We start from the raw sequence: 24,138 nt of genomic DNA, 5'->3' as shown, positions 1-24,138 counted from the left end.
AAATAGAGCTGTGTTGTGTTGTCTTGAAACTAAGCTGCTACTAAGTTTCAGAAAACATCTTTGACCCATCTAAAATATCACAGCATTTTTCTAGTCAAGTTAATTAGCAAATAGGTTTTCAAATTAATGGTCTTCACATGTAAACTAGTTTTGAAGGGAGGAACATTGATGGATTAAGTAGTTTTATTACAGGCCAAAGTAAATTATATGTCTCACTCATAATGTTTTTTTCCCTGATCTAACTAATTTATAGTATGAAAATAAATGTTCAAGTGTTTTGTTTACAAAACAGTAATAAGCAATGCATTTCATGTAGACCTTTAAATAGGTTTCCCGATGTCCAGAGTTATTGAGCATATTTTTTACTAAATTTAATTTATTACTTTCAGTTCATAATTTATACCCCAGATTGCTGCCTATTATTTGCAGAGTTTGCATGGAAATATGAGTATTTATCAAACTGGTGGTGGCATCCTCACAATTACCTCCAAAAGCAAGGGCAACATAGGATGAATATAGTCCTATTAGCTACGGCAGTGCAGGGCTGGGCAAAAAAGTATGCTATACGTATATCTACAGAACTCCTTGTTCTGGGAACTACTGGCAGTGCTTACTAACCTGTATGGATTTTGAGGCTTGATCGTGGGCTTTTATTTCCCAACAATTTGTTGGAACCCTTGAAGGAGAAATTCTTTATCAATGCAAGGTATTGTTACCATTAACTGGGGACCTGGTGCTTCTGCAACTTCTGTGGGTAATTTGTTCCTAGATTGGAAACCTTTTCTGCTACCCAGGGGAATGGAAGGTCATGTCACATGTCAAAGGAAAGATAATCTGGTCATAAAATGTTATACTGAAAACATTGTTATGAAAAATAGACCACTCCTGATACCTCTTTTCCTCTGCTATTATCTCGTGCGGTAACCTTAGACAGTACTTATCTGAGTTACTGAGTTTTAAGCCAGATGTTAATTCTACATTTAGAGTAAATGTTATCTGAGAAGAACTTCTTGCAGCTAGCAATCATGTGCTTATGGGAGGAAAAGGAGCTGGTGTTTGCTGTATGTTTTCTTTTTCCTTCCTTGCAGACAGAGGACAAAAAGTGCTACCATCACTCATGTGAGTGAATATTTTCCTGTGACTTTTAATTAGCTATTAAGTACTGTCTGGGTTTTTTTGGAGCACACTTTTGGCTTGAAATGCAGAACCTTTTTTGATATATAGTTGTACTGCTCTGAACTCAGTCTTATTAAATAAAATATATATAGATATAGATACAAAAATAGAATAAGGTGAGGGTTTTTTTCCTTCTTACTTTAAGACTCTAAGAGAGAGTGTAAGAGGTTGACTGGAAGATTCCTTAACAATTACTGACTCTAGCCTATCTTCACCTTTAAATTTTAACATCTATACTTAACGTACTTAGGCTTGACTAGATTAAAAGACATTTGTCAATGTTTCTTTTCTTGAAGTAGGAAAGTTGATCCCTCTCTTTGTCTTCCTGAGTATTTCTGATCTCCAGTTCTGTGACAGTGATTAAACTGTTTCAGTGCACAGAAGATCTGTCAGCAGGTTTATTGAATGACTTCTGTTCACTGGACTTGAGTTTTAAGTTTAATCTCATTTTTCTGTCTCAAAGCGTATATTGTCTGGTCAGATCAAAGTATTGCATTGTATGCTGGGATCTACAGTTTGGAGAGTTAGGGTGTATGCTCCACAGTTTTAGAGGTGGAGGCCATACATAGCCTAAAAGAAACATTTTGTCTGGTAGATGTTCTTTGCTTCATATTTGGCAGATAATCATCCATTCTACATTTTTTTTTATTGTCACTGTAGGAGAAATAGTAGGAAAATGGGTGTAACTCTTTTTTTTCTTTTTCTTTCTTTCTTTTATGTGAAGTATCTTTCAAGACTGTTGTGTTACTTCACTCAGGTTTTAGTATGATACTTTGATTACTATGTTACTTCTGGACTTCAGAAAAATATGTACAATGTACAGGTCCTGAGAAGCACAATTTATTTTATTGGAGCTAGTGGAGATCTTGGATATGTCTTAGCTGATCATCATTATACCCCAAAGATATAGAGCTGTGGACATAGTGTTCCTTGACTAGCCTGCGCAGGGTCTGGCTTTTTCCAATGCTTGCTTGTGCTGAAAGCACTTGGGAAGTACAAGGAGTGGAGAGCCGGGCAGTGCAGAAAGTATGGTGGGTAGTTCTGGCACATAGAGGTGCTGCGTTATTTATGATGATGAAAATCAGCTATGCCTGCCTCAGAACTGCAAATCTGTCTCTCTGACGTGGTGAATCAGTCGCTCAGCTTTACCGAGCAGAATATTCTTTTCCCTTCGAACCTTGCCTCTGTTCACCCATGGATCCTCCTGCTCTGTCATCTTGTGAGAAGCTGCATCTGATTTCCTGTGGGGATGAAGAGACACCCAGAGTTTGTATCTGTTGCATTTCTGGTTACTGTTCCACTCTTGTTTAAGGATGGAGTTTTCAGCCCCTGTTTCTTTCACGCTAGTGTAATCACCGGTAAAGATTGTGTAGACTTCCATATCCTGTAACTAATTAAAGAGAAAAAAATACAGAAAGAAATATCTAGTCCTCTTGACTCTCTCTGCCTTAGGTAGTGTTCACAGTGTACAAAATAACCTGCGTTCCTTTTTTTCTGAGCCTTGAAACATTACACGCATTGTCCAAAGGCTTGTATTTACAATCCCAAATGTCTAAAAATAATATTCAGTACTCTGTTGTATGCACAAAGTAGGATGGTGATTTTGTTATGAATTCCAAATTGATTTTTTTAAGCTCTAGATTTGACTAATAGGCTTTGCATATATTAGAATTTTCTATGCTGCTAAGTATTACATTGTAATTTCAAGTATCCATCATTGTTGTCAAAATTGATGTTGCAGATTTGCTAAACTAAACATGCAGTGCTTTGCTATAAATGAGGGAAGGTCATTGAGCCATATGGTGATAGGAGATCCAGTGGGGGATGTTTGTCATTACTGACTGAGTTATAAGGAACAAAGATTTTTTTGATCAGCTATAAAGCTGATAGAAATGGATGAGAGAATAAATACTGGATAATAACTTCAATGTTCTAAATCCTGTAACTTTTAGTATGTTATATATAAGCAGTCTGAACATGTGGTATGTTATTTCATTTGGATTGTTTAATAAATTGTATTTCTGGTTTATTGTTGTCTTGGTCATGAGGTGACTGAATCCTATCTAATTTCAATGCAGTTTCTTTTACTAGATTCATTTTGGACTTACGATGCTTAAATCCCTCTATCTCAAAAAGCACAAGTTTACTTGAGCAAAAACCAAGAGGCAAAATTAATCATCTTTATTACTAGAATCTAAGGATCACTTTTACAAAATAAAAATTTTGTTAGGAATCTGTTCAGTATGCTCAAAAGTACTAGTCTATCAAGATGATGAACAATGCTTCACCTCAGGTGACCTTCAGAGAACTATTTTTTAAGTCAAAATATCTCATTTATTCTAAAACTCTATGCTAACAACACATTTCTGATACTCAATCCCTTTTCTCTTCTAAGGAATTAGCTTTTCTATGATTTCCATATTAAAATAATAATATGGGTATTGTAGATATTTTCTATATCTGAATCTTTACTTTCAGAAATAATGCTCTGCTTCAGAAATGATGTATCAAAATCTCATCATCATCCTGACCAACCACACTGCAGTCCAAGAAGGTAGAATATTCCAAGGCTTTATGCCTTGCTGTTTAATTAAAAGTAAGCACTACTGCTTCATCAAAGGCAAATCATTTCCCACTGTCAAGTGGGAAATGCTTGCCTCCAGCAAGGCTGCTTAGCACCCAGTGGGTTTCTAAATGAACAGTTACAATCACCAAGGGGCGCACTATGTTTAGCCCCCTTCAGGGTATCCAAGTCACGAGCTAAACTGTCTCTCTTCTTAGAGTGGAAGGGGAACCTCCAGCTATGCTGAAGAGTGAAATGTTGGCCACAGCACTGGAGTAAAACTCTGATTTTTCCAGGAAAATATGGTGGAATTTGTAATGATAATACACAGCAGGCCAGGCCTTTTTAAGAACTGTTCAGAAACACTAGCACAGCAAATGGAGTGGTGTATATCTGTCTCAAAAGAAAGAAGAGAGAAATCAGCTTGGTCAGGGTTTGAACTTGTAGTTTCATGGCATTCCCCACCTGGTAACTGGACTGTTAAGCTCCCCCAGTGTCCTGGTGAGCAGTTGGCAGGGACTTGGCAGTGAAAGCTCAGCAGAGAGCTATTACTCATTTCAGACCATCAGGACACTTTTCATCTGTAGCAAATTCTGGTTCTAGTTCCTGCAGCACATCCTTGCCCGGTCCCTCGTTAACTGAACAACTTGTTCAATTGGGTCCTTCACTGGTATTACTCTTTTTTAACCTCTCCTGCAATATAACATTGCAGTTGCAACTCCAATTAGGATTAAAAGAATGCTTTCATTTGAACATTTTTACTTTTTTCTTTTAACCTTGACCTTCCAAAAAACATTCCCTTCTACAAAGATTCATTACACTTAGAATCAAGCCAATAACTGTTTTTATTTTTAGAAGTATAGCAACAAAAATGTATGTTTCAATGAATGGCAAAAATATTCATAGGTAACTGTGAATAGCACTGATAGTACTCTGGGACCATGAAGAAGGAAGTGTTTGGTAACTGAGCTGTGTGCCCTGGCAGCAAGGAAGGCCAAGAGCATCCTGAGATGTATCAAGAGTTGCTCAGCAAGCAGATTGATGGGAGCGATTGTCCCTCTCTCCTCAGTGCTTGGTAGATCATATCTGTAGTAAGGCATCCACTCTTGCCTTCCTCAGCCCTCCATACAGGAAAGACATGGACAACCTGAAGCCAGATGAGAAGAAACCCCCAGAGTGGCTGAAGCACTGTGAAAAAAGGCTGAGGGAGCTGTCTGGCTCATCCTGGAGAAGAGAAAACATTGAGGGAACCTAAAAGCAGCCAGTAGATCAAAGTATCCAGAGGTGCCTGACAGGAGAAAAAGTGACAGCAGATGTAAAGTGCAGGAAGAGGGGTTTTTCAGGCTGGCTCTAAGGAAAAGCTTTTTCCTCATAAGGACAGCCAAACAATTGAGCATGTTTCCCAGCTAGGTGACCTGGTCAACATCCTGTTTTTAAATACATGGCTGTGAGTAATGTAATCTGATGCCATCACTGACCCTCCTTTCAGCAGGGGATTTGGGAGGAGAGACCTTTGAAACTGATTTCCAACATGAGTGACTGTTGATCAGGTGGTCATCCATGATCTCTGGTTTGAAATGGGTACAGGCACAAAAGATGAAAAGATATAGTCAGAAAAATAAGTTCTTTCATAAAACAGCCACGAGTCTTTCTCTCTGAAAATCTGGAGAGGCATTTTTGCTTTTTGATTGATTAAAGAAAATGAAAGGGATCTCACGGAAAAGGTTGAAGTTTTTATTAGATGTTTTGAGCTCTGGGATGCAAAGTAGCAATATTTACTTTAGAAATAAGCTACAAAACCTTGTATCTGGTCATACAGCGTGTATCATATGCACTGGGTCACAGTCACCAGCTCTCAAATGTGGTTTCTAATGTTCATCAATCTTTATTCCTCTTCTCTGTTCTTTGAGAGTAATCATAGAATCACAGAATCAGCTGGGTTGGAAGGGACCTCCGAGATCATCAAGTCCAACCCTCGATCCACTACCGCCATGGTTACTAGACCATGGCACTAAGTGCTGCATCCAGTCTCATCTTAAAAAACCTCCAGGGATGGAGAATCCACCACTTCCCTGGGCAGCCCATTCCAATGCCTGATTACCCTCTCTGTAAAGAATTTCTTTCTAATATCTAACCTAAACCTCCCCTGGCACAGCTTAAGACCATGCCCTCTCATCTTGCTGATAGTTGCCTGGGAGAAGAGACCAACCCCCACCTGGCTACGACCTCCTTTCAGGTAGTTGTAGAGAGTGATGAGGTCTCCCTTGAACCTCCTCTTCTCCAGGCTGAACAACTCCAGCTCCCTCAGCCTCTCCTCATAGGACTTGTGCTTGAGTCCCTTCACCAGCCTTGTTGCTCTTCTCTGGACCTGCTTCAGCACCTCAACATCCTTCCTGAACTGAGGGGCCCAGAACTGGACACAGTACTCCAGGTGTGGCCTCACCAGTGCTGAGTACAGGGGAAGAATCACTTCCCTGGACCTGTTGGCCACACTGTTCCTGATCCAGGCCAGGATGCCATTGGCCTTCTTGGCCACCTGGGCACACTGCTGGCTCATGTTCAGCTTCCTGTCAATCCAAACTCCCAGGTCCCTTTCTGTCTGGCTGCTCTCCAGCCCCTCTGTGCCCAGCCTGTAGCCCTGCATGGGGTTGTTGTGGCCAAAGTGGAGGACCCGGCACTTGGCCTTTTTGAACCTTATAAATTCTCTCTCATAAAGTATCTCTAGTGCTGCTGTATTCCAAACATATGCCTTAGCAATTTCTTTGAAACTTGTATTTTGTGTATTAGCAGAGAAACCAAGTAATGGCTTGTAGGTTTCTTTCTGTAGGCTTTTTGTGAAGACTGTCCAGTGACTCTGCTTCATTAGAAAATTTGAGGAAATAATGCTGAGTTAACCAACAATATAATTTTTCTTTACTCTTCTTTCCTCCTGTCCCAGCATCCAGCCACCACCCCCACTCCACCAAGCAAATCCTGTTTCCAGGAATAAGCTTTGCTTTGATTTTTAGAAAACAGGCAGGTGGTGGTGGTGGTGTGCTATCTCTTGAGGTGGCATTGCTGAAAATCTGTCTAGTGATGGAGTTTGAGGAACACCTTGATGATAAAACACTGCATCCACACCCCTCTGTTGGTCTTGTGTTTAGACAAATCGCAACTACTTCCCCATGAAGTACTTACCTCCTAGTCTCAAACACACATCTGTTGTCAAATGTTCCTTTCTTTAGTATTAAATAGTAATTACATGCAGCTTTTGCTTCACCTTTATTGGTGTCTTTCAATGAGACCTTTATAGAGGAAAAAAAGGTTGTAAATACATACATATATATGGAGATATGTATGAGTACACCTGCATATATTTATATAAATAATCATTCCCTCTGAAGCAGTTCTGTATATGGAGACATACATCTTCACTAATGCTAATAAAACTTTAAAGTAAGCTAAAACGATTTTTCTGCATATAGTTTTTTATTGTAAAAATTTTCTATTTTAAATGACATGTAATTCTGAAAATATCGTAAGGCAAATCTCATCTGGTGCACATTTTGCTAGTAATAATGGAAAATTCTGAAAATTCATGTTGTTTCTACCTTAAGTTAATAGATGTTAATTGGAAGGCAGCAGTCGTAAGAAAATATAATTTAGTGAGAGAAAGCTGACCTTTTTATAAAAAGGATCCCTCACTTGATATAATGGTACTGTATTCTAAATCAGTATCCCACTTTTGTACATTGTGTCCTGAAATAAAAGCATCTTATAATTCATTCCAGAATTATTAACCCTAGAGGGCTTCCTAGAGGTTGGCTACTGATCACTTGCCTTAATTTATTAAATACAACTCAAACTAATAAGGAAAAGTGCATTTTACTCTAGACCTTTTTTAAAAGTTGTGAATATTCTAACCTGCTGGGCTCTTCCCTTGTACTCTGCTTTGCTTGCACAGTATACATACCACAATCCTCCTTCTTCTATCTTTGCATGTGCACTCAATGGCTGACAACTTTTAACAGCCATTGTTTTCGCTGTATGTTGCCTATAACTGTGGTGTGGTACAATACATTGTACTTGTTGACAATCACAAAGACAAGAGATGTCAACATGTTTGTAAATGTGTCTTGGAAAGATGACTTAAGCCTTTAACGTGTGTGATACTGGTAAATGCAAACTGTTTCTGAGAAGGACATTGCTTGGTCAGTTTTATTTTGAATGCTTGGTACTATGTACTTAAAAAGCAAGTATGTTTGCCTGATGGTTCACCTTCTTTTTTTACACTCTGGCTTAGCAAAGCACAAAGATTTTTAATTTTTTTTGGCCAGACGTGACATAAGTAAACATTTTGAAATAAAAATATCTAAACCCCCGAGCAGATACTATTTTCTGAAGTACCTCAGTTGCGATTTCATTTTTCATTAATAGTCATTAGTTCAGACTTTGCTTCTTACAGGCTTCATTTTTTTGAGGACACATTAGGTTTTTGATTGTGCTTCAGAGAAGAAAAAAGAGGAACTCTTTCAAGGTAGAGTATTAGGACAAATACTGTTTTCTCTGTGTTTTTTACTATTATTTAGAGCCATTGTTGTCTCTTAACATTAGCAGGTAGTGCCCATTGCCTGTGAGTCTGCGGTAATGTTTTGGCCCTGGTGTTGTTCGTGCATTAACCCCCAACCACTCTTTCTATTTTCTGCTGATGTGCATCTGTTACCTTATGTAGCCACCCACCTGCGGTGGGTGCTTTGGTCTGAAGCCATTGCACCAAGTCTATTACTCATTGAGTACATTCTTTTGATTTAATTGGGAACTAGTTGTGTGACAGATGCATGTAAGTAGAGATCACAAGAAGTGTTTTGAGTGTGCACAGTAAGAGAGTGCCGAGTGAATATATTCAACTGTACACTCTTACTTGGGCCCCACTGTCACTAGCTTGCTGGAAAGTCTTTGCAGAAGATAAAAGCAAAGGTGTTCTCTATTAAAATTTCAGTGCACTTGGATGACAAAAGTAAAATGCCTTATTGCGTCTTTCAGCCATTTTTCAATATCTCTTTTCAAAGAATAGTGAGAAAAACAGTGCATTGTGAAATGTAGTTCAAGTTTTCATTTACATTATGTTTCTTCATGAATACTACTGCATTAAGAATTAGACCTTTCCCAAAGGTCTAAAGGAGCTCTTTGAGTGTATGTATCCAAAATTACTTTCCCATTCTGTTTCTCTGAAGAGTTTGCTTGGTACCTTCTCACTGAAGAGTCCCCTTTGTTTACATGACTTGCTTAGCCTTTCTGAAAGGGATCAATTGCAAACTATATCCATCAAAATTAGAACTGCTGTATTCCCTCTTCCTCAGTGCTGATACTCATCCAATCCCATGCAGAGTATATGATGCTCACTAATCTGGAAACAAAAAGCCAAAACAACAAAAAATGAAGTTAATTCTTGTAGTACATAGGCCTTCTGTCAGGTTACCAAGTTGGTCTGGCTCACTTGGGCCAAATCAGACTGACTGTGCTCGTCTAAAGGAGGCAAAGGGATGGTTTGTGCCTACCAGGAAGCATGGCAAAATTGCAGCAGCTCCTCTTCACTCACATTGGCTTAAACTTGTTGCAGTGCTGTATGCCCTCTGTTCCTTAGTGCCCCCTTGGATAAATAATCATCCATATAGTACAGCCACTTGTTCAGTTGCCAATCTGCCTTTCATCTGCCTCTCTGTCTTCAGATAGTGCTTCTTTTAGGTTACTCTTGTGAAGTTTCATAAAGATAACCACTGTCACTGGCATTTTGAGCTGTGCCTTCAAATGGTACGTTGGGTTTTAGTATTTATGCTTCTTGAACTGAAAATACACTCCATTAGAGTAGCTGGTCACATGAACACTCTGTTTATCAACCAGAAGATCTTTGGAGCAGTGCTCTTTAAAAAAAACCCCAACAGATATATGTCTGAATGAACAAGTTCTTTTCATAGCATGTGTATCTTTACTGTATGTTGCTTACATACACTACTGTACTTTCAGAAGAGCTCCATTTTTTCATGGACTTGAAGCAATATCGCAATTCTTAGGGTAGTTCTTGCTTTTAGTGCCTACTCAGTTCAGAAACTCTTTACATAATTTTAAAGAATTTGAATGTTGGTAAAATGTTCCCCTGGCACCTCTCAATGGGGAGGAAAGGATGTTTTACAGTCATTATAGTATTGGGTTTGAGCTTTGAATTGAGCTCATCCTTATTTTAAGTGATATATTAAATCTCAATGTAACCTTGGTAAAGAGTAGTGTCAGGATATAGAGCTAGTCTTTAAAGTGTGTTTAGAGAATAGCGGGGATACATGGATTTAGCTCTAGAATTAAGATTGTGTTAAAGACTATGTAAAATGACTTCCCTTGGGTGTTAATATTCATAAAAGTTTAAAGAAATCATAAAAGGTAAAAACAGTGCAACTTTATGATTATAGATAAAAATTGATCTGTTTTCTAAGTATGTATCTCTTCTTTCTCAACAATTGTTGGATGTAGTGAGAGGAAGAGAAACAAGATGTAACAATTAATGCATCATATGTACAGAACAAAAAAAAAAAACAACCAGCTGTAGGCATTATACTGAACAAGAATTTGCTTTTGTCCCATCTATCTTTTTTATGTAGATAGCATTTACTCGTTTGTGTTGCATTTTGAAAGACTTGTACCCACTAATGGATACTTGGTGGTGGTGGTGTTTTTACTTTTAAGCTAAATATGTTTATGTTAGTCTTTGTATCTCTTGGAAACATGTCCTTTCAGAAAATATATGTTTCTACACAGTTTAACCTACATATGTATATGGGGTGATTTGAAATCAATCCATTATCAAGCAACAGAATTATACTACATCCTAATGATTTGAGGTTGTTTCTTTTCTAGAAGAAATAATCAGCTTCCCCTTCAAATCTTGCTGGGACAGCAGCTGCAGATGAGAATGAGCTTCCATATTTAATACATTCTATTAACTTCAGACATACAAACACACACACACTCACTCCTGCACCCCAGTGTCACATTATAGGTGAACAGGCCGTAATTAAAAGCACGCGCCATCTGCCAGTGTGCGGCAGCAGAGTGGCACTCCATAACCATCCTGATTCCTGTGATTGAAATGTATTATTTATGAGCTCAAAGAGAAAATGCACTGCTTGGCTGGTGAAAGCTGCATTAGGAGCTGGATAGCACCATCTAATGGAACAGAGTGCCACTGGCTATTCATCTTCACTCTTCTTCCTCTCCCTTCTTCAGTCTCCTCCTGCAATAATTTTATTTGTCAACGTTGTCTTCGCATTTTTTGATAGTGTTTTAGCCAATTTTGTCTCTCAAGTTCCACTGTTATACAAGATTGAGAAGGGTTGTTGAAATATTAAACTATTTATGGTATTTGCAGCAGCCTTTTGTTTCTTTCCAGTGCCACATGTAGGGTTTTACTTTCTGGAGTAAAAGTGATATTGATGTGATGTGGTGGTACAGAATTGGGACACTATTGAGATAGCTGAGCAGGATTAGTTTACTGCCATTTCTCCTGCCCCTCCCAAAGACCCATGTAAAGAAAGTATCTACCTCTAAGTCTGAAAATTTTATTTTAATATGGAAATGGGCCCCATTTTGTATTGAGCAGTATTCTGCAGATTGCAGTTGGAAAGAAGAGGCAGTTGGAAAAGGCTACAGCTTTGGATCTTCCTCTCTGTAAGCAGAGATCATAGCATCTTTCTGCTTGCAGAATAATGTCCTGTTATTGCTTCTTAGTGGGGAAATGGATGAGGAGGTGTTGGAATGAGAGGTGAAATATACCTTGGCAGGAGAAGAAAAGGATGACAGGGAAGGAGTCCTTTTTGTTATGGCTGGTCCATCAGTCTGCCTTTGTTCACTGCTAGTTTACAACATCAGACCTAGTAAAAATATATAATGTATTTAGTGGCTAGCTCAATGACCTTTAAAATATGCAGGTTAAGAATAGTCATACTGATTCAAAATAATCTGGGAAATGACTTTCTGGTCCTTAGGCTTTTGTTTTATTCTTGAGCTTTGCAGTATTCATGCCAGGCATCCAACAGTATTGTTACAGCACTAAGGATGGATTGATATGTGAAATATTAAATGTTTCTACAACAACTTCCAGTAAACCCACTTTTTTTTTAATTAAAGAATCTGGACACTGTTTGAATTCTGGCAAGACAAGACCCTGAATAAAAAGATATAGGAATAAAATTGGGCAAAATATGTATGTGTATGTGTGTGTATGCATTTTTTTCTTTACATTAGCTTGTTTTAAGGAATGTTGAAATTTCATAAATTGTGGCACACCTGTGAATACACATCTTGCTATTGTTTGTGTTTAGAACGTATGCCATCAGAAGGATAAGAGATGCCTTCAGAGAAAACAAGAATATAAAGGATTCTGAAAAAATAGAAGAATTAGTGAACAAAGCCAAAGCAAACCTAGAGGTTATTCGCCGGCAGGTATGTTTATTTCTCTCATTTTATCTAAGAGTTGTACCCTCCTCAGTTAACTATCTTATGCCACCAGAGATGGAAAAAATAGATCCCTGCTCAAAACATCCATAGATGAATGTTGATTTTTGTATGTCTGAGTTTGAAATCATGGGAAACATCTGTTTGTACATGATGGTTGCAATAGGGGGATTTAGGGTTGTTGGTTCCATTAACTGGAACAGGCCTTGCTGTCAAAAGTTTGTATGCTCTTGTTACCTTCTCTGCTGTTTGTCTGCTTCTCTATTCTGCCCTAATTTTCCTTTGAATCTATTTCCTCTAGGTTATGTGTATTAGATTCCTTTCTTCAGCCTTTCCTCCTCACATCACAGGTTTAGAAGGATGAGTGTGACACTCACTTCAAATAGTCTTGCCTTCTTCCGTGTTTGTTTTTTCCTATGTCCTGATACAGTGTTAGAACGAAAAAATCCTAAAGTGAATTAAGTAAATTCTGGGTAAATGTGTCCATACAGGATGATACATTTTTCTTTGGATTATTTGAGTCATTGGCAATATTTTTCTTGTCTGAGTAGCATTTATAACATCTCATTTAGACATAAATTAGACTTCGTTGAACTTTAGATACTTTTTAACTTCTCATACATACCCACTGTCTGTCTACAGTGACCACTGGAAATTGGAAGGAAGCAAGTTTCTACATCTGAACTCTCTAAGGGCACTTGCAATGCTTAAGCAGTTTCTCCTTGCAAAATCTTCACTTGCTGACACCAGTCAACGCTCAGTAGCACTTTTGTTAAGCATCAAATGAATATGTGCACCTGTTCCTCCATGGTTTGTTTTAACATGCATCTTTAAACAAGCCACAGGTCAGTTAGATGGATTCTTATTTCAGTAGGAAGTTGGGCCCTTTGATTTGACAATTAAGTATGAATACTTAGGTGCAACTTAAATTATTTCTTTGGCGTGTCTTCTTCCAGGAACAGGTGTTGTTTTGTGCTACCATAGTTTTGCTATTTTTTTTAACCTAAACACTGCTATTTTTGTATTTTAAGTGTTTCTCGAAGAAACAATTCAGATTGGATTGCTACAATGCAATTGCATTTAAATATTATGGTGTTTTTTCTCGTATCTGTAGGTGATAATTAGTCTTTTCAGCTCTTATTTTTGAGGTTTTGTCTTGGAGAGCCTTGACATCCTTGATACATCTCCAGGGAAGTACTAGAGGCTGGAGAAGAAAATGAAGGAAGGGGTGTCACAGGAGAAGAGTCGGGTATCACTTGTACAAATCTGACCTAGTAGTTAGTCTCTTGAGTTCTAATCAGTAAATTTATGTATGTAAAATACTTAATTATTACAAACAGATTGGCGGTCAATGCTCCACTACATACTACCCTTAAACTTAGTATGGGATACAAAAATTACTGCTTAAGCTTGCTATATGTATCTTAAATGTTACATACAAGCAAAAAACATCAGTTACCAACCTGTTGATGTCTGGTGTCAGGTAAGGTATCTCTCAGCCTTGGTACCACCTTGAGAAGCATCCCTGCTCAAGGGACAGTGGCTGTGGAGGGACCTCGTGGCTGCAGATATTTATAGCGTAAAGTCTGTGATGTGGAGTCAGATTTTCTGCTGTGTTAATGCACTTAACCTGTCTCCAGGTTTTTTGAGAGTGTGGTGCTGAGTTCTCGCCAATAGCATCACACAATAGGATTAACTTCATTTATGCCTTCTTGCTGTGCATCTGCCTGGACCCAGGTTCAGTTGTTGAAGTATCTCTTAAATCAAATCTTAAATGTCATACTTGTAGAAATTTTCCAGACAAAGTATAAGCATTCAGTTTTGGAAGGGTTTATCTTACATGTTTCCGGGAGTAACAGACAGTAACACACAGAGTAACATAATACACAATGGAGCTTTTTAACAAAAAATAATCTGATAAAAGAAAATTATTTTATCAAGATAATTTTTTTTTACACAAATCCCTGTAAGACTTGATGTTTGGGTAATAAAGATTTTTTTGCTGTAAAAAATTGAGAACTTTTGTGCTTTGCAGAACTTCTGTTATGTTTCAGTGTCACTCACTTTCAGCTGTAAAGCAAGAGATAAATATTGTAAAAACAGCAACTGTCTTTAAAGCCAGTTTTTCATTGGGACTGTTAAAAACCTTAGCATCTAAATTCATATTAATATTTACTTGCTCTTAAATTTCATCATACTCTGTGGAAAAAAATTCATTCTTCCTCCCTGTTTAATTGAAAATCTAAATAATGAAGTCATCTGGCATTATTAAGACTTTATATTTAAAACTAACCAAGCATAATATAAAGTGTTTTTATTTTTAAATGCAGAAGTATTGAAGCAAACATGAGATGTAGCATACAGTTTTTTGCTAAGTTTGGGGTTTATTATGATGTAGATCATCTTGGTATTGCCGACTTTTTCATAGTATGTCGGTGGAAATTAAATAATATCCTTCTTTGCTGACAATTTATTGTTACTCTAAAATCAAATTTACATTCACTTTACATTCTAATTTATGGTTTAGTCATCAAAGTGACCATTGAAGTGTAAGGTTCATAAATAACTATTTGAATCAACCTAGTGGAAAATGTGAAATAGTGACAGATTACTGTCATTTTGTTCATGTCAGTCACTGTACGATTTGCTTCAGTGTTATAAAAGTAGCTTTATAATGCTGAAAAGCATGGAGGAACATTAATCTCTGCCTCGATCCTCCTCTGCTTATTATTGGTTTCTATTTTAAAAATAGTCTGTCTACAGGAAGGAACAACTCTAATTCTTTTTCAACACTATAAAGATTTTGCATGTGTGCGTTTACTGTGTAAACAACACAATTTGTGGTGTCTTTCCTGTAAAGAAAGGTGTTGCGAGAAATGCATTGTCACAAGTAAGTCTGAACCAGAAAGTTTTAAAAAGTTCTGAGGCAAACTCTTGAGGTCCTTTGAGGATTTTCATAACAGCCATTCCCCAGCTATGCTAATATGACTTCATTTGTGAGTTTCCATTACTATTTGGAGTATGTTATCAGTAGGAGAATTTGCACTGAAATGTACTGCTGCTGCTGAAATTTAAGATTTATACAAGCCACTTTGAAGATAGGCTAATACTGAGTGTTTTGAAGTAGTTTTCTTTGTGGCATGCTGTCTCTCAAGTTTTGAAATGAAAATATAAAAGTGAAATTCAAAACATATATTAGACCTATGTGCTCTGATTAAAGCCATGTTTTATTTTATAGATCTCATTCTTACATACTCCTCCGTAGTACTTTCTTCTCAGTTTTATATTGTAACTACCAGCCATCTTGTTGGTAGTTTTGCTTTGTATTTTGTTTTTCCTGGCAGCTCTGAAGGTTTTATTATCGATTTTACTGGTTTTGACATCACACAACTACAGTACTCTTCAGCAGTTTTGATATTTCACAGCTTTCGTTTGTCTCTTTAAATAATCCAAACTGATGAGAATCATGGTTTGTACAAACCTTGAACAAGGAGACAAAAATTGTACGGTGAGCAGTTAGACAGTCAGGACATGTGGATCTGCTTCCTTTACAGCTATCTGGTCATTGGTGCTTTTTTAAGGGAACAGATGAACTTTTCTTTTGAATTTGTTTTTCTTCAGGCTTGACCTCTCTGACTGTTCCCTTCAGATGTGTAGAAGAATGAAGGAATGAGAACTCTGTTAGAAAGGTTCCATTGATAACTGTTGAGTACTTCCAGCATTTTTCACATTTGCAGCATGTTGTAAAGTGCATTCTAATCCTTGAAATATTCATTGACTGGAGTAACTTTAGCTTCATTTCTTTTAATAAAATGCTTCATGACTATGCCTTGATAAAAGCCAATGTCATACTTAGTGGGAGATTTTGGTCGTGTATTCCTGTGTTTCTTCGTATTCAAAATTATTAGTATGGTCTTGTTTTGAAATTTGTGCAAAATAACAGTTCTTTTGGATTTATTTTTTTTAGCAAGCCAAACTGTCAGTGCAGCTGAGTGTAGTCAAGTACTGTGCCTTCTTGAGGTGTTCATTAGCAGTGTCTTATCTTGGCAATGTCGTACATTTGAGTAACAACTGAATGAAAGTGGAAATTATACTGAATGAATGTACAAATATAGCACTCATATTATTATGAACTGGAGATAATATAGCCATGGCATAAGGAAATTTTCTGTTAATCAAAATAGCATAAGTATTAAAGCATGTTTAATAAATATTAGCAAGACAGTATTAAAGCATGTTTAATAAATATTAGCAAGACAAGCAATTTCAATTATAGTCACTCTAGAAAACAAAAGCTAGAGGTACTATCTTAGTTTATTGCACCTGCTTTGGATTGATTGCTCATCCTTTGAGCAGCAAATATTCCCATTGTTTTCCATAGTTCAGTTCTAGTAATCCTGTGATTTGTTTTCAGCAATAGCAGGTAAATTAGTAAATGTCAAGGTGTATGTATTTATGGACTGAAAGCATTTTGTTGAGTATTGGGGGTCTGGTACCAGTTTACACAGTTGTGAGCAACACTGGAATTGACTGTCTCTTATGAAACTTTAGGAAATATTCTGTATATCTGAACATAGTTGTGTTTATACTGCAGAGCACTGTAGGCTAGATGCCCTTTGCAGGAGAAGGTTCATTATCAAAAATCTAGTTTCAGGCTACAAGTCGTATTTCTATCTAATTTTTATGAATATATAAGAAAGTTGCAAAAAAAAAAAATGTATTTCATTATGTTGGCAGCAGTTTCGAAGCCAAGAGAAAAGAATAGCTGGAAAAACTTCTTGAGCACAGGAGCCGGCACCCACACTACTGTTCAGGAATGTGTATGGTATTGGCAAGTCATGATTTCCTGCTGGCAGACAATTACGTTGGAGCTCTAATATGATTTCCTCTTATCAGGCTTGTCACTGCAAGGAAGTTTTAAAATCACAGATTAATTTACTGTTTTTCTTGAGAATCTCCCTGAATTTTATCTTCTTTTCTTTTCTTTTCAGCTTCACAATGGCAAATACCCATTTTTCTACAAAAAATTGTAGACTTACAGTTCTTCAATAAGAGGAACATCCTTGGAAGTTTGCTGGGTTTTTTTACTTGTGTAATATATTTGTATTTATTACAGTTGGACCTCATGTTCCAACCAGGATAGAGCCAACAGTATGCACAGAGAACTTTTCTTACATCTCAAGCCACTTAGCTCGTTGAAGCAAGTGTAGACACAGTAAAGTTTTCAAATGCCTCATTCACAGTAGGAAAGCAGGAAGTGAGTGGCATAATCAAAACATGGACAAAGATCCTATTGAAACAGTTTTATCAAATCAGCACACAGCATCAATGTGCTGTGTTCTAAATCCTTGGAATTGCATCTAGAATTTAGCAAATGGTTGGCACGAGCCTCTTGCACTTCTCTTCCTCCTAGCCTGGTAGTCAGTTTTTAATTGCTTTAGCAGATCATGAATTCTCACTTGATTGGTTCCTTACATGCATTTAGCAAAATTATACTGGAAGCTTATGGCAAAGCCACAAACCAGATTTAAATCAGCTGACTTACAGTTTAGAAGCCATTGGGGGGATTTTTCTATGTTTGTTGGGGTTTTTTTTAAATTTCAAAGATCTTTAGGGTGATATTTTTAGATATTTTCTTTTCCTTAAGGTCGTTTAAATGTTCAAGTTACACTTATGTTGCATGCAGTTTGAAAACTTCTTTATAACAGTAACCTACCAGGAAGAATATGATTAAGACAGCAGTGGAAATCCTGAACATATATTAAATTTCAGTGCTCTTTACTTGGAAAGAGACCAAGATGCAGGTAGAGGAATGTAAAACATAGGAGGGATAATACCTGTCTTTCAGTAAACAAGAGAAAGCTTGAAATTGAAATTGGGAGGCAGTAAATTCAGAGCTATACTGGATTTATATTCCCATAGGAGAGTAAATGCATTTTATATACAGTAAATATCCATATGGTTTTGGGGATTGAAAGGGAGGAGGAACAAAGAAATAGGTGTTGTAGGAGTGACTTTGAGAAAGTGTTGGTAAATTTAAGCAGAAACCCAGATAAATCAGAACTTGTCCCTTTCCAGGACTTGTTAGCAGCACGGTCTACTTTGTCTAGCTTTTTCAGATACCTTTTTCATCTTGGCCTGTAGGCTAGCTTTGGAGATTTGGAATACTGTAACAGATGCCAAAAGCTCAGAGCTGTCATATCAGCTTAATTTCTGGCATCTGAGGGTGAAGGAAGTGTAATAGACATTTTATTCGTCTTCAGGTGGCATGGCTCTCCAAGTTACACCTGTGTGAGTCCCCAGAGCAGTGTTACTCCTTAGGCTTTCATTTAACTCTCCTGATGGAGAACAAGATTGTGTTTTCACAAGTGATTCGCTGCCATTTGCTTTGCTGACTAAACTACAAGTGGCAGGTTCTGTCTGCAGTATTAAATACCAAAGTAGACCCTGCATTCAAAGTAACCTTTAGGTCACCAGCAGAGGCAACTCGAGGATAGAATGAAGCTTTGTCTTTCTGATCTAAGAGCTCAGGGTAAAACACAGCATTTGAGGTATGCAGTTACCTTTCCTAAAAAAAAAAAATAAAAAATAAAGACTGTTGAGTGTTGGCAGCTGCTTTTAAAATACTCTAATTATCTGTCATAAAGAAGTGTCATTATTTTTGTTACATGTATTTAATGGCTAATCCAGTGAGGTTGGGGCCTTATCATAAATAGTAACAGTAGTTATATAATGCCTCCAGAGATCTAGGCATCTGATGTTATGCACAGAGGAGGGCTGTCTGAAGGACAGGAGAAGGACTTACTTTCTCATGAGCAATTTGGAGTGGCAGTATGTCACATCCAGTCAAACAAATGTTAGGTATAAACTTCCACATAGAAAAGAGTAAGTTTTATCAGCCCGGCTGGTCAGTAGCTCCTTGAAATAGTTAGCAGCACTAACCATTCTGTGCTCAAGAAAGCTTCAGAAGCAAAGAAGGCTCACATTTTCAGGCAGATGAGTTCATCTGCCACTCATTCCTTGTGCTTCCAGTTCTCCTGGGTTCAACCCAGTGTGTAAATGAATATGGTTCTTGGGGGTGGCTGTTGCAATACAACTTTGAGGGGGGCCTCTTCCAAATGAGGTAACAGCAAGTGCTTGTGTTTCTTAGTACAAATAAAACATAGTGTCAAGAGAGAGAAAGCAGAAATAAGTGCTGAAGTTTTGATCACAGGTCAAATTACTTCTGCTGTGTTACTAATCTGACCGTGTGATCTTGCTTTGATGCCTGTCAGTCTGGTTTATAGCGGTGCCCATTGAGGGAGGGTTTGAAGATTGAGTTTCTTGCATTAAATTATATTAACCTTTGAGTAACTTTTTGTCTTTCTTGCTGTATGTGGTCTACTGCAGAGCAGAACATTTGTGGAGCATCTCTTTATTACTGAATAGGAAAAGTATGGCAATTTTGTGTGTTATTTATGAAACGTATAACCTAGTAACAGCCTTATATGTGTAATGTGACTTATGCTTACGTCAGATCATTGATCTCTCAACGACCATCCCTTTTCAGGGGTAAACCCGTTTTATGTATAGCTAGACCTTCAGGAAATTAAAGAGATTACTGTTTGGAGGACTTGTGAAAAGAGTAAGAAAGAAAAGTGCTGTTGTTACACCAGTGATCTCTTGATCTCCCACCATTTGTTGGTTGCTTTTTAATCTGTTGTTGTTTTATTTCTTTTTTCCTTGCTCAGAAGACTTTCCTTCCTGTTTTTGTACTGCTTATGAAAAGGAGACAGTGTTCAGTTCAATGGCGCAGCAGCAACTGAGCAGGCACGCTTCCCTCCAGGAGGAGCTTTGGCACATTTGTCTGGTGCCTCTGATCCCCAGAACTGTGTTTTGCTGCCCTTGAATTGCAGTCTGTAGTTCAGGATGACGATGTTGATGTTGACACCCTCACTGTCCAACAAGTCACCTAGTCCTGTAGCTGTGGTACAGTGGGTTTTTTTAATGACATTTTCTTTCGTCCCCCCCCCGTGCTCATTCATCAGTCTCTCCGTATATTACAGTTACATTTTCTCCCTTTACAGCTAACAACGGGAAGAGAAGGCACTTTAGCTCCTCCTTAAGCTACTTGAATTCTTTTCTGACCTTTCAGATGCTTCTCAGCACACTGAAAATGTGCTGTAAAATCATCCCCTGCCACTCTAAATCAGGTGCCTTTCTTTTGTTTGTTTCTTTCACGGATAGTTTGTCAAGTCTAAAGAATTTATTCTCTTGTTCATTCTCAGCATAAAGGCAGCCTGCAAAGAGCTCCTGTTTGTCCTATTTGCTTCAAGAATCTGGTTTCATGAGTGCTTTTTATTTCCCCATCTTATTATCTTCATGCTTCTTCTGTTGGTTCAGTCACTAAAACTCTTCCATTATTCCAGTTGCAAAGGTGATCCTTTTTTTCTTATTTTGAAAATGCTTGTCAAAATGAAAGCTGTTTATAAAATCCACTAATGTTAACTGTCATTTAATAAAAATCTGAAAAAAAAAACAGTTACCTAAAAAAAAAAATAGAAAAGGAAACCTTCTTCTCTGTCCTCTGTGTCTGGTGTGCCTGCATATATTGTAATCTTCTGGGGGTCCACTGAATACCCCTGTGGTTTATCATAGCACCAAACATGGTCTCTCTCACTAAGACCATTTGACTGAATTTGCAGCCAGATAAATTCACAGTGGTCTGGTTTTATTTTGACAATAAACTTATGTTTGGCCTTCACATAAAAACTCTTTCAAACAAAGAAGCTTTATCATTGATGTGTTATGTTTCAATATTACCTTTTTTGCAGTAATTCAGATTCTGTCTACTGTCTCTGTAGTAAGATGCTTGTGTTGAGGAAAATGTCTTTGATCCATCAAGTTGTTATGAAGGCCAAGATTTAGGGAAGAAAGTTGCTAGACTCAAGTATCAGCATGTCTCATCCAGCCCTTGGAAGTTTAAGCAGGGAAAGCTGTTTTCTAGACAAGACTGTAGAGAGAAGTTTAATTAGTGTTTACGCAGTCTCCTTGGCACTTGGTGCATTGCTGCTGTCTTTAGCTCTGTGCTTTCTGAGGTGAGCCTGGGGTTTTTTTGTCCATTAAAGGCTATAGCTGCAGTGCCCTTCATCTTGGTGACAGGCATTATGCCAGTACATTCATTCCGAAAGAAAGTAAAAAGCAGAAGAAAAAAGAAGCCTAAACTCTTCCAGTCACATTTAAATTTGACTAATTCTTGTTGTTATTTTCTCTGGGGTACATCAGATATATGTTTCCCCTCTTCTAGGTATGGGCTGCCTGAACATCCTTCCTAGGCTATTTTCTTTACAGGGAGTGAACCAGAGTTTCAAGTTCACCTTTATGATTTGGTCACCCATAGAAAGTACATAAATGCATAGTTTGAAACAAAGATCTGCTGTTTATGCTGTAGAAATAATATCCTGTCCCTCACCAGAGCAGTGATGAATATTGCAGTATAGTGGCTAAATAATACATTCATAGTTTTTCTCCTGTGAGCATAATTCACTGCTGAGCAGTTGCTTTGGTAATTTTTAACCATATTTTTGTCCAAACGTGTGGTTAATGAGAGCATTATATGACTTAATCACTTAGCTTTTCACATTAATACAGATCTCGTTTGTAATTTTGTTGATTTTGTTGTTGACCCAATGCTTTGGTTCTGTGTTCAAATTATCTTAATTTTATTTGAAAGTACTTTTTGTCTCTCAGAAGTCTAATTTCTATACACATTTGTCAGTAGTGAATACTTACTGGGAGTGATTAGTCTAGCTGCTTGCGCCAGTATACCTCTGGGAGGTTAATCAATCTTGTGCTTTTTAATTGACATCAATAATGTGTTTACATTTATCAATATTTCTTAATTGTCAAGTTATAACAGTGGAACATCAATAATAAATCATGCCAATGGTTAACTTCATACATTAGATTTTTAAGAGTCTCCTTAAGCAGTTTGACATGTTGTAAATTGCTTTTAAAATGATGTATCTATGCTCATGGGGGAAGAGGAGAAAAAATTGGTATGCTAAGTTGTGCTGTAGAATAACACTGAAGAACTAGCCCATTGACAGTAACATACCTTTGCCACATGTATGGTATGCTTTATGGGGAAAAAAAGGAAGTAAGTCTTTTCAAACTGCTTGTTTTATTACTAATAATTTTGTGAGTATGACAGTGCTCATACATTTCTTGTGTCATCCCCAGGGACTTGTCAAAGCTGGGACTTTTCCTATTCTCTCAGCTGTACAGGCAAGGCAGAGGGCAGAGAGAATTACTCGTGCTACTACTCCTTTACAGAAGTAGCCCGATTTAGCTGTGCATTTCACCGATGTCTTTAAGATATTGAGGTGGAAATTAAGGAACTTTGTTGAACTTTAACCATGTATTTAAAGACTTGGGCTCCTAGGGAACGAAATTATTTGCCCAGGTTTGCAAAATATGCTTAGAGCAGGAATTAAGGCACGATATTCCTAGTCTTACAACACTATCCCTTTATCATCTAACTCAATCTGTTCTCTATTCCCTTTACACCTAAGCAGCAGTATTCTGGAGGAGGAAATCTGCCTAGACAGAAAGCTGGCTGGATGCTGATCACATTGTGTCAGTCTTACCATGTTTTATGGGCTACATAGAAGACAATACTAAACTAAAAACTCTGCCTAATTAATAGTGAAGAAAGACTTAGTAGTTAATGCTGTTATTTTCTACGTAAGTGAGAGCCAGTGTGAACTCCAGTATAGGAAAAAACAGAAGTAGGGAAGCAGCTGTTTGTATTTTTTGCAACTTCACTTGTCTTTTTAACTGAGATCCTTAAGTTGAACTGCAGATTTTCAAGTAAACATATATATATATACACACAAAAATTCAGATAAACGTCCTTAACATTGTTAAACTCAAATATGATACAAAATTAATTATTTTAATGTCTTACTGTGTCCTAATTTTACAATGCTACTTGTAAGTGGAAATGTTGACTAAAGTAGTTATTATCTGAAATGCTGTAGAATTAAATAATATTTTACATAGATAAAAATACAGCATTTGTATTACATATACACCATTTGTTTAAGGTGAAAACAAGATTAGAAAAATAAATGCTTATATTGGGAAAGAGCAGGTGAGGAGTTGGAAGACCTATAGAATGAATGCGACTGACCTCTTTAATCAGTTGAAACAGTAGGAAAAGAATTTCAACCTGAGGATAACAAATCCTCTTTATCAAGAGGTGAGTAAGAAATTCACCAACCTCTCAGTCCTAGAAAACAAAAGGACTGATTTAAACATTCAAATATTGATGCAATTAGCAAAGTTCCCTGTCATTTGAGCAATTCAAGATCAGATATGTCTGCGTTCCCATTCCTCTTGCCTTTCTTGTTCTCTATCCCAGCTCCATACTCACATAATACTCTTAGTATTCTAAAGTACTTAAAGTTATTAATTAAAACTAATTAAAGTACTTAAAGTTATTAACTTAAAGTTATTAATAGATTGATAGTTATTATTTCACTTTTTTGAACTTCTTTAATAGGAAAATGGCTGGCAAAGAGACGAGTTAAACACTAGTATGCAAAATCTGATGCCATCCTACCTGGTGTCATTGCTGAAATTTCTATTTCTGCAGTTCCTATCCTCTTCTTGCTAACTGAAATCATATGTTGCTCAAGTCCTAAAAAAAATTCAAACCCAGAGATTTTGTCAGTGTACAAAACTAAGATGTCTGTACTCTAGCATCAAGGCTAGATTTTATATGAAAAGACTAAGTATTAAATATTTCCAGTTTAATCTAGCAGCCATCTTGTTGACTTCTTACAGGTGTTATAAGTAAGAAATTAAGCCTCTCCTTCCCTTTTTGAATGAGACAAGACTGATAAGAAACAGCTATCTAATGAACAAAATTACAG

The 24,138-nt window shown here is 37.2% G+C and overlaps 1 protein-coding gene across 3 annotated transcripts in view; it reads left to right on the top strand.

The window, feature by feature from the left end:
- Positions 1-24,138, top strand: part of LYRM4 (LYR motif containing 4) — a 92,255-nt gene that overhangs the window by 12,007 nt on the left and 56,110 nt on the right. For all 3 annotated transcript variants that reach the window (XR_005565524.1, XM_027733947.2, XM_039386533.1), the window contains exon 2: positions 12,088-12,208. Coding sequence is in view for 2 of the 3 variants with exons in the window: in XM_027733947.2 (XP_027589748.1) it covers positions 12,088-12,208 (121 nt within the window). In the remaining variant the exon portion in view is untranslated. The remainder of the gene's footprint in view (positions 1-12,087; positions 12,209-24,138) is intronic.

The sequence above is a fragment of the Pipra filicauda genome, unplaced genomic scaffold (assembly GCF_003945595.2).
Source record: "Pipra filicauda isolate LSUMZ 115617 unplaced genomic scaffold, ASM394559v2 scaffold48_size3843733_pilon, whole genome shotgun sequence".
NCBI lineage: Eukaryota > Metazoa > Chordata > Aves > Passeriformes > Pipridae > Pipra > Pipra filicauda.
Note: the sequence above shows the minus strand (reverse complement) of the source record. Positions and strands in the feature narration are given on the sequence as shown.